Source organism: Coffea arabica, chromosome 2e (genome assembly GCF_036785885.1).
Source record: "Coffea arabica cultivar ET-39 chromosome 2e, Coffea Arabica ET-39 HiFi, whole genome shotgun sequence".
Taxonomy (NCBI): domain Eukaryota; kingdom Viridiplantae; phylum Streptophyta; class Magnoliopsida; order Gentianales; family Rubiaceae; genus Coffea; species Coffea arabica.
This window is the reverse complement of record NC_092313.1, coordinates 17,906,964-17,921,557: the sequence shown is the minus strand read 5'-3', so window position 1 is coordinate 17,921,557 and position 14,594 is coordinate 17,906,964. Positions and strand designations below refer to the sequence as shown.

The 14,594-nt window shown below is 38.2% G+C and overlaps 4 protein-coding genes across 5 annotated transcripts; 3 read left to right on the top strand and 1 right to left on the bottom strand.

The window, feature by feature from the left end:
* The first annotated feature begins 671 nt into the window (after positions 1-671).
* Positions 672-1,532, top strand: LOC113731480 (uncharacterized). The gene has a single exon (XM_027256773.2). The coding sequence runs from the start codon at positions 714-716 to the stop codon at positions 1,404-1,406; it is 693 nt and encodes a 230-aa protein (XP_027112574.1). The 5' UTR covers positions 672-713; the 3' UTR covers positions 1,407-1,532.
* A 1,397-nt stretch (positions 1,533-2,929) lies between these two features.
* On the top strand, positions 2,930-3,781 carry LOC113731479 (uncharacterized). The gene has a single exon (XM_027256772.2). It carries the CDS (start codon positions 3,001-3,003, stop codon positions 3,688-3,690), a length of 690 nt encoding a protein of 229 aa, XP_027112573.1. The 5' UTR covers positions 2,930-3,000; the 3' UTR covers positions 3,691-3,781.
* Positions 3,782-4,224: 443 nt separating this feature from the next.
* LOC113731478 (methylthioribose kinase-like) lies at positions 4,225-9,295 on the bottom strand. Its single transcript, XM_027256771.2, has 6 exons — positions 8,672-9,295; positions 7,663-7,972; positions 6,770-6,944; positions 6,451-6,652; positions 4,897-5,111; positions 4,225-4,530 (listed from the first exon to the last, which is right to left on the bottom strand). Exons 1-6 carry the CDS (start codon positions 8,855-8,857, stop codon positions 4,359-4,361), a joined length of 1,260 nt encoding a protein of 419 aa, XP_027112572.1. The 5' UTR covers positions 8,858-9,295; the 3' UTR covers positions 4,225-4,358.
* Positions 9,296-10,170: 875 nt separating this feature from the next.
* LOC113731476 (triacylglycerol lipase 1-like) lies at positions 10,171-14,294 on the top strand. Of its 2 annotated transcripts, none has more exons than XM_027256767.2 (9): positions 10,171-10,646; positions 10,857-10,967; positions 12,277-12,417; positions 12,779-12,889; positions 12,981-13,124; positions 13,204-13,244; positions 13,338-13,414; positions 13,607-13,702; positions 13,864-14,294. In XM_027256767.2, exons 1-9 carry the CDS (start codon positions 10,488-10,490, stop codon positions 14,184-14,186), a joined length of 1,203 nt encoding a protein of 400 aa, XP_027112568.1. In that variant the 5' UTR covers positions 10,171-10,487; the 3' UTR covers positions 14,187-14,294. The 2 variants fall into 2 exon arrangements, with proteins under 2 accessions (XP_027112568.1, XP_071935598.1); XM_072079497.1 differs by having other exon boundaries at positions 10,506-10,646; positions 10,776-10,967.
* Positions 14,295-14,594: the final 300 nt, after the last annotated feature.

Here is a 14,594-nt window from a genome sequence, read left to right as displayed (position 1 = left end):
GTACATAAATTGACTGTCTTGTGGTCATATTAATTTTGTGCTGGTAATGATGGCTGCTGCCATTAGATGCTTAATGGAATCCTAATTAATCACTGGCTGGCTGCTACGAATGAGTCAAGTGATCTCCTTTCTTTCTTTCGCATAACTATATATATATAGAGACATTTATTAGAGGCACCAGAGTCACGATAACCTCACATTCTGGGTCAAGGCCGGCAGCATCTAAATCTCATGCAAATTTAACAGCGTACAAAGACGAAACAAGTTACCTCTAGCTTGGTGTTTCCCTTGATCGATGCTAGTGTTACATTGACGAAACAAGTTACCTCAAAACCATCAAGTATTACTATACGTTTAAAAATATATATATATATATGGGCGTGTACAATTATTTAGTCCAATAATCGTCAATTCATTGAAGCCCAATCAATACTTCAAAATGAGCATACGTACATTTCTCCACTTATTTCGTCTTTCCCCTTTGCTTCTTTAACGGCGTGTACATTTTTAGTCATGGCGTTCTGATTTCGTCAAATAGTCAAAGTTGGTTATCCTAATGCACTACCGAGCAAAGACCTTGTCAATTTTTGACTCGATTGCATTAGCAAAATTGGCCCCATGCTGCTTCTGCCTCTGCCAGTCCTCTATATAAATAAAAGCCGTTGTGCACTTCAAATCCAAAACATCCACGAAACTTCAAAATCAACACACCGATGGGTCAACGGAAAACTTTCTTCCTCTCGTCTTTGGCCGTCATCCTCTTAGCAGCGGTCATCCAGGGAAGCCATGCAGTGGAATACACCGTAACAAACACTGCCGCGTCCACCCCAGGTGGTGCCCGATTCGGGAGGGACATCGGGGTCCAATACAGCAAGCAAACGCTCGACTCCGCCACAAATTTCATATGGAGGATCTTCCAGGAGAACGCTCCTGCAGACAGAAAAAACGTCCAGAGAGTTGACATGTTCGTCGATGACATGGATGGTGTTGCCTATACCAGCAACGATCAGATTCACGTAAGCGCGAGGTACATCCAAGGTTACTCGGGCGATGTTAGAAGCGAGATTACCGGGGTTCTCTACCACGAGATGACGCACGTTTGGCAGTGGAATGGGAACGGACAGGCTCCGGGAGGATTGATCGAAGGAATGGCGGATTATGTGAGGCTTAAAGCCGGGTATGCACCGAGCCACTGGGTGAAACCTGGGCAAGGCGACCGGTGGGATCAAGGATACGATGTCACCGCCCGCTTTCTTGATTACTGCAATAGCCTGAAAAATGGTTTTGTTGCGCAGCTTAACAAGAAGATGAGGAACGGTTATAGTAATAACTATTTTGTTGAGCTGCTGGGGAAGTCCGTCGATCAACTCTGGAACGACTACAAAGCTAAATTTAATACTAACTAAGTTTAATACTACTACTACTACTACTTGCTAAATGCTTTGACTCGATGTAATGAGCTTTGCATGTCAATATGTCTGCCCTGTGCTCTTAATGGAATATATATTGCTGCTTATATTATGCATTGTTAAGCCCCTGCGCACAATACAAGAAATGAATTAATATAATTTTTTTTTTATGTGTCCAAAATACTTTGTCGCCAATTAACAAGCAATTACACATTCATGCAGGATCGAGGGCTTTCCTACTCTTCTTTTTCATCTTCTTTATGCTTTTATACAGCTCAAAAATTTATTGTCGTATAAAAACAAAACCTTGTCAAACTAACATTTAACATATCGAAACGGAGACGGCGAAATGGACCGAATCGCAGCGTAGCGGTTTGACTTAGAACAAGCACATGTAACTATTACTCCCACTCAAGTGATTGATGGTACTCTCTTTTACGTCACCACCCATCCAGACAGAATGTTGCTGCTATCAAATCAAATATACATTCTGAGAATGAGACTCGCGCTAGGTAACAAATTCCGCTAAGCAATGTCACACTCAAACTTCAAGAAATTTTGTAAATCAACTTTGTTGTGCTTTTATTTCCATTTACATTTATCTTATACCACCCCTCTTCCAAAAAAAAAAGAAAAAAGAAAGAAAGAAAGAAAAGGAATCTCTAAATTTCTTATACATTTGAGTATGTTTGTTCTGCACTAGGAATTACAGCTGCTGCCATATTTTGCTTAATGGAATGGCAAATATAACTGGCTGGCTGGCTGGCTGGCTGGCTGGCTACTTTGTTTGGGTCATGAATGAATTGGCATTACAAAGAGTCGAGTCTTCTGTTGCCTTTTCTGGCATTTACTAGAGGAACCAAGTCAAGAAAACATCATATTCTAGGTCAAGGTTTGCATTTCTACACTAATGTCTGATAAAAATTTAATACTACCTGACAAAATACATCATCCTACATATTGTGGAAAAAGGTAAAGGGGAGCTCTGGATAGCGGAAGAGCAAACTGTGTGACAATGGTGGGAGTAGTGAACGCGAGGATAATTTTTCGTTATGTATGAGAGTGAACATTAATAATGTCTCTTTTACTTTGATGAATACATTTAATTACAAGTTACTTCAGAACTATCAAGTATTGTCAAACGTAGCCATTGAATATTAATGATATATCCAATCATAGTCCATTGAAAAAGAAAATTATATTAAAGTGAATATAAGACTTTCTCTGTCCATCTTGTCTATGGATCATATCTTTTTGAGCATTTCCTAAGGAAGTAAAAGGAATTGACACGATCGATACACAGTACTATTACAAGACGAGGTCATAGTCATCATGGTTACCTTATAATATGGAGTAAAATGCCGGACAGAGCAGGTCATAGCATTCCAGTATCATCAAAGTAATGAAGTAGCTTTAATTGAAATTTTGAACAACTTTTCATTACGTCCTAGCTATCCAGACACACTAATTATCAAGAACTTGTCAATTTTGGATGCGATAAACTCTAGGTATATAAAGCCATTGTGCACTTCAACTGCAAAACATACCCACCAAAGTAACGAAAAACAACAAATCAGTGCAGCATTCGGCAATGGCACAAAAAATAACTCTCGTCCTCGCGTTTTTGGCGGTCATCCTCTTAGCAGCAGTTATCCAGGGAAGCCATGCAGTGGAATACACCGTAACAAACACTGCCTTGTCCACCCCAGGTGGTGCCCGATTCCGGAGGGACATCGGGGTCCAATACAGCAAGCAAATGCTCGACTCCGCCACAAATTTCATATGGAGGATCTTCCAGGAGAACACTCCTGCCGACAGAAAAAACCTCCAAAAAGTTGACATGTTCGTTGACGACATTGATGGTGTTGCCTATACAGTCAACAATGAGATTCACGTAAGTGCAAGGTTCATCCAAGGTTACTCGGGCGACGTTAAAAGAGGGATTGTTGGCGTTCTCTACCATGAGATGACGCATGTTTGGCAGTGGACTGGGAATGGACAGGCTCCCCGAGGATTGATCGAAGGAATTGCTGATTATGTGAGGCTTAAAGCCGGGTATGTTCCTCAGCATTGGGTGAAACCTGGGCAAGGCGACCGGTGGGATCAAGGATACGATGTCAGCGCCCGCTTTCTTGATTACTGCAGTAGCCTGAAAAATGGTTTTGTTGCGCAACTCAACAAGAAGATGAGAAATGGTTATAGCAATAGCTATTTTGTTGAGCTGCTGGCCAAGTCCGTCGACCGACTCTGGAAGGATTACAAAGCTAAATTTAATAACTAAACATACGTGCTAAAATGCTATGATTAAATATAATGAAACTATGTATAGGAGAATAAGTCTGTCCTGTACTCCATGGATTAAGTTGCATTTAGATGCAGCATGCATGGAAGGATGTGGATGGCCTCCTAAAAAGTTAGTAATAACGAAATAAATTCCATGATATTTTTATCCTTAATTTCGCTCATTCCAAATTTCAGACCACCTATTTTAAGTATTTTTTTTTATTCTGAATCCTAAGCCTTGGGAAAGGCACCTCTAACCCCCCCCCCCCCCCTTTTTTCTTTTTTTTGGTCAAAGGAAGGCACCTCTTGCTTGTAGTCTCAATATATTTGATTCCTTTTTACCGCATTCGGAATTTCTCAATCTTAATTCTTTGTCTCAAGATTGCACATGATGATCACTGGACAACCCCCGAAAAAAAAAAATTGTTACAAGTCATATACATCATGCATTTGCACTACATCTGTTATGTAAATACGTGCTAGAGCCTAGAGGCTAATGAATGCATTATCAGAGGAGTTTGGACGAAATTAGTGGACGCAAAACCGAAGAAATCTCTTATTACCCTTGAATACATTCTGCTTGTCCTTTGGAGTTATTACTGTATATCGCAATTTAAATCAATCATCCTTGCAATATCTAAAATCATAAATTTGAGGAGCAGTTTCTCATGATTTAGGCTGCTGAATGGCGGAAACAACTTCACCAATGCTCTTGAACCTTCGCCTTTCTTTCAGCAGCAGTTTTGCAAAGGTGAGAGCTTGCCGTTCACAATTCGCACGTTTCTCTGGCTCAGCTATTGATTCGAAGTCTTCAACATGAGCCACCCCAACAATTCTCCTGTAAATTTCGGGGGAAGAAGGTAGTGTTAAAAGCTAAAGGTTTATTGAAGATTCAAGGCTCCCTGTAAACCTTAAACCTCGCAGGACATGCAAATAATCCTTCAGTGCGCCATCAATCACCTAACAGAGTTGAACTCCACTGATAAATTTGTTACCCCACCCAAGTCACGTCCACAAGAAACCAAGTAACTACTGATCATAAGAGTCTTGTGTACAAGAGTTAGCTGTGAGCTTCTATCAGCTCAAAGAGCAATAGGAAAATCAGAATACCAAAATTCCCAGGACAGATCCACAATAACACGGGATAAGTTTACACAAAATTAAAGAAACGAGCTTGGCTGAAACAAACAATGCAGTGACTCACCTTATCATTTTTGCAGCACCAAATCCAAGACTGTCATGGAACACATCTTCCATATATTTCTGTTTTGCCAACAGATGAAGTTCTGCATTATTATAAATTTCTGGCAGATATGCCTCACCAGGGCCATCCTTGTGTTCATCCCAGAGAGCAGTAAACTTTTTATGAAAAAGATTCCAGGTCTCTTCTATAGTTTTCAATATCCACAACTTATATTCCTGCAATAAGATGTAGGCATTAAACAACCAATAGAAAATCATTATAGTTGCCAGCCTGTCACCACATATAAATAAGAATTAACACGTATGAAACACCAGTTTGAGAAAATCATATTGATGCGCCACCTGTTTTACGCATTGATGCTTCTAGTGAAAAGGTAATGAGTTCTTATTGAAGAAGCTTTTACTTATTTAACCAACTAGGAAATTATGCCCAATATCAGATTTTGTAACTTTTTGCCCAATAAGGATATGACTTAGTGTTTCAAAATATGTTTCCCCTCAACAGTTTAATAATGTGTTTCATAATGTTTTAGATACATTGATGTTAAAATTTCATAGATGAGCATTGCAATCAATATGTTCTACGAGTCTTAGTTTTCCATGATATTCTGGCTCATGAATCACTGTTTTCTGAACTAATCGAACATCACCTCATGATTGCAGGATTATAGTTATCGTTTTCTTTCCAGAAAGGTTAATCTTTTTTGTCTTTCATTCCTTTGAGTGCCAAGAGGGTAATATTTGCAACAACATGGCTAATCAATATCTGGAGTTTGCAGCATTCTAGGAGCAACCACGGAGCTTATCCAGTATCTGAATAGCCAATATTTTTGCAGTGATTCTAACAAGAAAACAAAAACAGAAACCAAAATAAAAGCAGCACCTTTCAGCAGTCAATACAGGTTAATGGGGCCGCACGCACCATTAATTCAGATTGTTAGCCATAGTTCAGTTTAACTTCAAACCATGGTCGCATATCAACAAGTCAAAACCTTTTTGATTGCTACATGCCCTCTGTGCGCTCTCTCTCTCCCTCCCTTTTTCTCTCTCTCATGTATATTCAGTGGCTTTGCATCAAATATTTTAGCAGAAAAAAGACACAAGCAGATTGGGCAGAAAGCCTATATATGATACATATGTTAACTTTAATCCCCCAATTTTTTAGCCATTCCATCCCCTCCCACAGCAGGGGTAGGCCAGAGCTGTCTTATAGCCAAAGCCACGAAAATCACTACAAGGCCAAAGGGCAAGTAATACTTGAACGTTGGGAAAAATAAACGAGCATGGTTTAACTAGCCAAGGTACTAGAAACAAGGGTGACTGAGAACGCTATCTCAGAAGAGATCCACAGGGCACAACAGTTCACATTTGAGTTGTGGAAGTTAACCCAATATTTATAAGCCATTTCAAAATTTCAGGCAGAAAGAACAAACTAAATGTCTTCAAACACCCAACACTAAGAAGAATAGAATAATAAGATAATGAATGACAAAGGAAAAAAACAAACTGTAGTAAAGAACTTAGAAAGCTTCCAATAACAAGAACTTGGACTTACCTTTCTGTCATTTCCCTCATTTGCATGTCCATCTTGTGCAAAATAAGCCAGGATTAAGTTTCCAATAAAAGCTCCAACATCAAATCCCATCGGCCCGTAGAAAGAAAATTCAGGATCTATAACTTGAGTAGACTTGCTAGTAACCATGATAGAACCTGTATGAAGGTCACCATGGATGAGAGCTTGGGTTCTCTCGCAAAATCTGCATATGCAAATTAGAAAGCGAACTTAATCACAAAGAAGAGTATTATGATAAGTAAAAAGAGGTTTGTTACAAGAAGAATGCTATTAATGAGAAGTAGACTGGTTCCAGAAGTACTTGGACTTCAGCTCTGCAACTTCAAGCTTCAATATATTATCTTGCCGAACTGCCTCTGCATCACTATCAAGATAAGGAGATGTCCAATGGTTATACTGAGAGACCTTGTAAGGGTCAGAAAAAACCACTTGCTCAGTTAGTCTGCAAAGCTCCACATTTCCACAGAATTCAGCAACTGCATAAAGCATTAGGCGACAAATGAATTACAGACAAGAAGAAAACATGTCTATATGGTCAATAATCATTAGAAATGCTGAGCAACAATGGGTTTGTTTGGATTGGCTTGATTTCAAATAAAAAAATTTACTTCACAAATTTCAACCACCTTTTTATCTTCCCAATCACCTTTTTATCTCACATACATCACATCACAAAAAGTGTTACAGTAATTATCTCAAATAAATCATCCAAATAAACTCTTATCCAAACAAACTCATAATGATTTTTATTTTGATAACCAACAAATCCTTTTTCTTTTCACTTCTTTTCTTATTTTGATAACCAACAAATACTTACCAAATGCACAATCAACTAAAATCTAAATGGACCAAATCAGAATGTTGGCAACTGACACTCCAAGTCAAAGATTAAGTGTGCTAATCAAAGGTTTGGCAGAAGATCATACTGACGTAATGTATAGTGCAGTATCAGATCTCTTGATTAAAAACTGTTTGTAAACTGAGCTACTATAAGGGACGGTAATTTTAATTAAGTTGGATAATTCTTCAAGTTCTTTTTTGTAGAACAAACTAAATGGCTGAAACACACCATTCAAAGAGAGGGGACAAGGGAGCAACTAATACTTGAGGAGAACACATATGAAAGGTTAATTCCATCATCTAGAGGATAAAAAAAATGCCTAGATTAACCTAATTACCATCAAGATCTTTTACCTGCATGCTTGTGTTCGGTAGTGGTAAGGTAAAGAAGAGAGGAGAAGAAAAGAGTTTTAGCCATGAAGTTCGACATGTGTTCTGCAAGCAATGGGTACTCTTTGCCAGCGATCAGTCCTTTTCTGAGTATTATATGAGGTGGCTCAATGTAGCGCATGCCTATCAGACACATTGCACGGTCGAAATGATAGACCTCAGGAGTCTGATCAGGACACAAACGCCTATGCTCTCTCAGTGTCCTAGCTTCAAAATAAGCACGCTCTTTTGTCATTGGCCATGATTCCCCAATACAACGGATATACGGAAGAGCCTGCAGATGCAAAATACATTGAAAACGTCGGAAGAAAAGAAAAACGGATTTCCCACCCACAGATGGAGGGAGAACCATTTATCCGCAAAACCATTGAGTGCCATAACCAAGTTTATATTTCTAATTATTTTTCGAGCACATTCAGGGGAAAGGGGGCTAGGTGCTGCAAAGTGACAGTTACAAGAGTCTAACCCTGGCATTTCGCTTCAAAACTTGAGCCAAATCTGTACCTCAAAATTTTCACATTCTTATATACTAGTTTCTAATCTATTACTCCATAATTAGTTGAGAAGATGCACAAATTGCAGCACAGAAGCACCGTCCAGTATCTAGAAATCAGCAAAAAACAAAAAATCGGGCTATAATGCTTGCCACTCTCAAGTCAGCCACAGCAACAATAAATTCATCTTGCAATAAGAGTACAAATAAGTTACTCCTATTCTCGTGTAAAGCTTAAATTTTTAACAAATCAACGGAAGCACAACATCGTTCATAACTAGTATTCAACAGTTCCTTCGCCAACACGGATCAGAACAGCAAAAAGAAAACATGGTTTAGGAGGGACTTAAATAAACCGACTAATAACTTCAATTAAAGTAGATGGAAATAATTGAAAAAGAAAAAAAAAAAAAGCAAAAAAGACTGATAGAAGAGAAGAGAAAGATGTTAAGGACAGAAAAAAGGTGATTTTTTTTTAACCTGTTTGATGACAAAGGAGCCAGAGCGGCCAACAACAATGTAGACAAAGTTGAGATTGCCATCACCAACTTCTTTGATTTGCAAGTCTTCGAATTGGTTCCCAAGCTTCTCTGCTAAAACGGGGGTGGCCTTGAGGTACTCCAACAGAAATTTCTCGTCCAGGGGCCGGAACCCATCTGATGCCATTATATCTCGGCAGCCGCTGAGGGGTTGATATTGACGCCAAGGGCTGGGAAAGCTGTGAGAGCGGCTTCAAAGGAAGAAGATGGGGTTCTCTTTATTAGATATTGTAGAAGAGCTTTGTTCCAGTGGAGAGAAGGGGCATGAAAGGACGACGTTGGATGCCGAGTCTTATTCGTCTACTGACTTTCGTAGGTTTGGAACTGTGAACTGAGACTACAGGGAAACAGAAAGAGAATTGGATTCCTTGGACGGTCCCACCACCGGCAGCATGGAGCACGCCATCATTTTTTCACAGACATTATTGGCTTTAATGCTTTATTGGTGATTGAAAGTGTGGAAAATCTCACGCTTTTCTTTTCTTTTTTCTTCCCTTTCTTTGTCTGGGAAGGATAGGAAATTGCGGACTGAGAATTTAACGAGGAAAATATCTGGACCCTACCTGGCTCCATATTCAACCGGGGAAAGATGGAAAACACAAAAAGATGCATTGAACCTGGCCAGTATGTAGTGAGATTTATAGCAAACAAAAAAAAGAAGGGCCAGTATGCCCATGGATGTATTCGATAAGATTGAATTTTGAAGTCTAAAATCTGAAGTTTGAATTCATTAAATTATTGAATTGTTAAGTATTAAATTTAATACATTTGACTGTATATCACATTTAGTGATATACACTCAATTTTGAAGGCAAGTTTTAACTAGAAAATTCAGTAGTGCTTAATTAATTTAGATGTTCAATTTGTAGCTATCAAAATTTGCATCCATTAAATATAAATACTGAACTGAATTATCAAACAAAAACTAAATAACTATTAGTCTTCCACCAGCAGGAAAAGAAAAGGACGACATGAGAGTCGAAAATGTCATGATTGCCGTGCAAATCACTCTGAACCGGTTGAGCGGAATTTGGGATACCTGTTCACTCTATTTGGTGCAATTGACTGTACGGCAACTTACAACGACAAGCCCGTACTCTGTTATAGCCCACAATACTAAAGTTTAGTAGCAGAAATATTAAATGTTCTTACACAATTAGCTCAGCGGACTAGCCTGATTTTAAAAAATCGACCAGTGGCAAGCCCATGACTGTTGGGCTGTCATAGCCCAAATAGGAGAGCTTTTATAGCCCATTCCTAGATCCGCTTTATCACCTAACGTTACCGTTTTTGACCAAAAAAAAAAAAAACTAACCTTATCTTTTTTTTTTCTGAACTTAAAACTAACCTTATCTTTGACTCATGTAAGAGCGCGACAAGTGGACAGAAGAGAATCTCTCCCTATATTCCATCCTGTTTATTTTTTCGGACACTGATTTTATTCTACATCCACTCTTGCTCTGTACTAAATTAAAGTAAAAGGAGGAAATTGGACTAATATCAATCCAAACGAGAAATTATTCAGAAAATATTAGATTTTTTCAGGAATGAGCTTTCACCTACACGCGACGCAAGGATAGAGCTTTTGAAGCTGTCCCCACGGCCAACTAATTTTCTTGATATTCGGTCTCGTTCGGTTTCCTGCGAACACATCTTTCTTCTGGAGCATTGTGAGACTCCGCACTCTCCTCTCCCGGGAGGTCCCAGCCTGTTGGTCCGTCGTTCCGCTGTGTTTTCCGCACTCCGGTGGCCTGAAAATGGAGCGTCTGCGGACGGTTTTGATGCTCAGTGTATTACTCCTCAGTTCGGCCGGAGAATCCGCCAGAGTTTCAAATATTCGCCTTCCCAACTCTCCGGCGGATGGTCTCTGTGCTCACCTCATCCAACCTTATGGCTATCCTTGCTCCGAGCACATCGTAGAATCTCTATCTCTATCTCTATCTACGTATCGTTCTTTGTTGAATATAGTATTTGTATACAGTGGTACACATGAATAAATTTCATTAATCATTGATCTTACTTTTTTGTCTACCTATGTATTGAAGGCGTTACTAAGCTGGAGGCGGTTTTTTCTGAAATATAGCGTACAGGTGATTTAGTTTAAGAATGTGGAATTGTTGATGCAGGCACAAACAAAGGATGGTTACTTGCTTGGTCTTCAGCGGGTGGCATCTAACTCCAGATATCTCAGACGGCAATACGGTCCTCCAGTTCTTCTCCTTCACGGGCTAATGATGGTAATTTCTCCTAATATAATTCGTTTACATGATTTCTATTTTATTTTTTTTCAGAAAAAGAAAAAAAAATCATATTGGAGAGGCTGCATTTGAATTTAGCTGTATTCGTTCTTTTAAATTCCAGTTCTATGGAAGATATTTACCAAACATCATTACTGTTACTACTTTGTGCAGTCAAAACTGTTTTATGGTACAAAAGTTTATTTTTCAGTTCACTGTCTTCTTTAGTTAGATCTGTTGGTTATCGGAATTGTGCATTCTTAGTGCTTTGGTGCCTCCTTGTAATGTATGTGAGATTTTTGTGAATTTTTTCCCATGTGACTGGTAAAAATGTAATGCAATTATTATGTGTTAGATCAAATGGCGTCCATCACAGCTCTTAGGCAAGATATGTCAACAAATTTTGCACAATGAAGAATTGGAAAGTGTACAATAAGCCACCATTCTTAGTGATGCAACTAACTATGGAACCCGTGCTGCTTGCTTATTTTAATTTCTTGGATTATATGCATATTTGTAATTAAAGGACAATTACGTGATTTTAGATTTATAAGAGTTTACCTAAAGAAGTTTCCCTACCCCCACTGACTACCGCATGGTGGCATGGATAAGATCTTTTCCTTTATGCATACCAGCTGCCTCAGAGCCAATGCTGGCTTACTCATTGGAAACAGGAAACTTCCCACATTGTCTTTACTTTGTCCTAACTATAAATCTGATGCACTATACTATTGCAGAATTTGCTATGCGTAACTTTCTTTTTGAAATGCTAACGCAGGCCTATTGTCAAAACTCCTACCTGATTGCTGAGCTACTTTGCCTATATTAGTAGCTTTTATCTTTCTGTAGAAAATGAGAGGTTATTATTGATGACAGTTACTTATTTCCTGTTGCCACATCTATCTCTCAATACTCTTTCTTGCCTTTTCCCTGCTACTAGCCTCCCACTTGTGTGCTATGTGCTTCCCTCAATGAGCAAATTTGATTCTGACTGATGGTTCCATAAATGTGTGCATATTCAAGCTGTAAGAGTATTACTATGTCAAAATTCAGTGTGTAAGCTGTAAATTATTTCGTCCATGCATCTTGGTTTTGGTTAAAATTATAAGCTAAAATGGCTTTCGCATCTATAGGAAATGCTACTTTATTATTACAAAGATCTTTACCAAACATGATTAGCCTTATCTAGACTCACAGAAATGGTAATTGTCCTCCCCCCCCCCCTCTTCCATTTTGTGAATGTAATATAAAGAAAGGATTGGGTTGCAGTCTCGTATATTAACAATTGAGCAACTGAAAAATATAACAGGCAGGTGATGCCTGGTTCTTGAACTCTCCAAATCAATCATTGGGGTTTATCCTGGCTGATCATGGCTTTGATGTTTGGGCTGGAAATGTGCGTGGGACACGTTGGAGTCGTGGACATGTCTCTCTGACTGAAAAAGACAAGGTATTTATAGCTTGTCTTTGACATCTGGTTATAATCTTTAAGTGCTGTAACTGTTGTAAATTGTAATGTAGTACAGGTTTTCAAATTACATTCATATATTGACTTGTCATGATTTGATTACTCAGGTAAAAGCAAGGTATAAATATGAATTGCTTTGAAACCTTAGCCATCAAATGGTTAATGCTCAGAAGAGCAGGAGTGGTGGACCACCATCCTCCCTCTATATGTAGAATTTATTTCACAAGTTACTTCTGCATGGTCTTGTCCTGATCTGGGATGCAGCAAAAATATTCTTTTTGCATAAACTAGATGTGCTTTATGAACCCTCTTGCTTTAATTGTTTCTTCTCTTGTTTTTTTAGGATTTTTGGGATTGGAGTTGGCAGGAATTGGCTCTGTATGATCTGGAAGGAATGGCTCGTTATATTTATAACATCACCAATTCAAAAATATTTATTGTTGGTCATTCACAGGTCTTGAATCTCTTGAGAACTATGTTATTTCTTCATTTGGTTGGTGGTTTTTGTTTTTCTGATATTCTATGTCCTTTGCTTTATTTTGCAGGGAACAATAATGTCTCTGGCTGCTTTTACTCAACCACATATAGTATCAATGGTTGAAGCTGCTGCGCTTCTTTCTCCTATCTCATTTTTGGATCATATAAGTGCTTCTTTTGTCTTAAGATTAGTGAAAATGCATATTGATGAGGTTTGTGTGGTTTCTTTTCGAGCATTCCCATCAGGGCTTATTTGTCAGTGTGCTTAAGTTGTCATTTTTCTCTAAGCAGGTGTTACTTGTGATGGGCATTCATGAACTTAATTTCAAAAGGTTTCCAGTTAATTTTGGCTCTTTCTTTCAATCAGGTTTCCACATATCTTCGGTTTATATATTCCTTTCTGACATGTTCTATTATCTATTCAGTGACTGGGGCACCCATATGCTGGATATGGTATGCGATGAATATGCGAATTGCAGTGACTTGCTTACTCCGATTACAGGTCCTTATTCGTGTTCTGTTATTTGGCCTTTAAAAGAAAAAAATTCATTTCACAACAAACTCTTCTGCTTTGCTTTTCTGCTAGCAATCTAGCACTGTAGAGCAAGTTGGGAAGTAATTAGTCGAGTGTTTAGAATGGTTAAACTATTATATTGCCATCTGTATCTTATTAGATGGTGGATTAACATTTCAGGAAAGAACTGTTGCTTCAACATCTCCCGGATTGATTTCTATCTCAAATACGAACCTGAACCTACATCCTCAAAGAATCTGAATCATCTTTTTCAAAGTATGCACTAGCAGGATATTTTCTTTGGCCTTTTGGTTTGCTGAAGTTTTTCAAACTTGCTATACCAGGCTAAGTCTGTGTAGCCTTTTTCCTCATTTTTTTCTCATACATTCGCTCTTACTCTGCTAGTTCCTACCCATTGAATTGTGTTTATTTTCCAGTGATCCGTGAAGGTACTTTCAGAATGTATGATTATGGAATCTTGAAGAACCTGATACGCTATGGACGGTTGCAGCCTCCAGCATTTGATGTTAGCAGCATTCCGAATTCTTTACCATTGTGGATGGCTTATGGGGGTAACGATGCATTAGCTGACGTTACTGATGTGCAGCACACACTGAAGGAACTAAAAAGCCAGCCAGAGGTGCTTTTTCTTGAGGAATACGGTCACATAGACTTCCTCCTGAGTGTAAGATCAAAGGAAGACTTGTATGATGACATGATTAGGTTCTTGAAGTCATTCAGAAAATTTGGTAGTTACTAAGGCCCTGTTTGGGTTCCGGTGCTTTTGATAAGAAAAAAGCACTTTTAGGTGTTAAAAAGTACTTTTAAAATGTTTGGTGAATATCATCCCATAAAATTAGGAGTAGAATTTTTGGTGTTAAAAGCACTTTAACAAAAGCTCAAATCACTTTAACAAAAGCTCAAATTTAGTGCTTTTAGAGTAGTTTTTATGATTTAAAAAATAAAACATCCAATTTAATTATATGTTATACCAAATAAAGAGATAAATATTTTTTAAAAAATTTAAATTACACATTATTTAATACAACAAGTACTGATTAAATTATGTCTCTCCAAATAATATATTTAAAAGCACTTAGCAGTTAATAAATATTTTTATTAAAAACTTTAGTATTTTTAAATAAGCTGTCGCAACTCCAAACAGATC

What these genes read in the sequence shown, in the direction of transcription:
- LOC113731476 (XM_027256767.2), top strand. Translation starts at nt 10,488, where the DNA reads ATGGAGCGTCTGCGGACGGTTTTGATGCTCAGTGTATTACTCCTCAGT. An exon ending in ATCCTTGCTCCGAGCACATC is followed by an intron (nt 10,647 to 10,856) that starts GTAGAATCTCTA and finishes TTGTTGATGCAG; the next exon opens with GCACAAACAAAGGATGGTTA. An exon ending in CATGAACTTAATTTCAAAAG is followed by an intron (nt 13,245 to 13,337) that starts GTTTCCAGTTAA and finishes TTATCTATTCAG; the next exon opens with TGACTGGGGCACCCATATGC.
- LOC113731479 (XM_027256772.2), top strand. Translation starts at nt 3,001, where the DNA reads ATGGCACAAAAAATAACTCTCGTCCTCGCGTTTTTGGCGGTCATCCTC.
- LOC113731478 (XM_027256771.2), bottom strand. Translation starts at nt 8,857, where the DNA reads ATGGCATCAGATGGGTTCCGGCCCCTGGACGAGAAATTTCTGTTGGAG. An exon ending in TACCGAACACAAGCATGCAG is followed by an intron (nt 6,945 to 7,662) that starts GTAAAAGATCTT and finishes TGCTTTATGCAG; the next exon opens with TTGCTGAATTCTGTGGAAAT. An exon ending in GTTGCAGAGCTGAAGTCCAA is followed by an intron (nt 6,653 to 6,769) that starts GTACTTCTGGAA and finishes TTGCATATGCAG; the next exon opens with ATTTTGCGAGAGAACCCAAG.
- LOC113731480 (XM_027256773.2), top strand. Translation starts at nt 714, where the DNA reads ATGGGTCAACGGAAAACTTTCTTCCTCTCGTCTTTGGCCGTCATCCTC.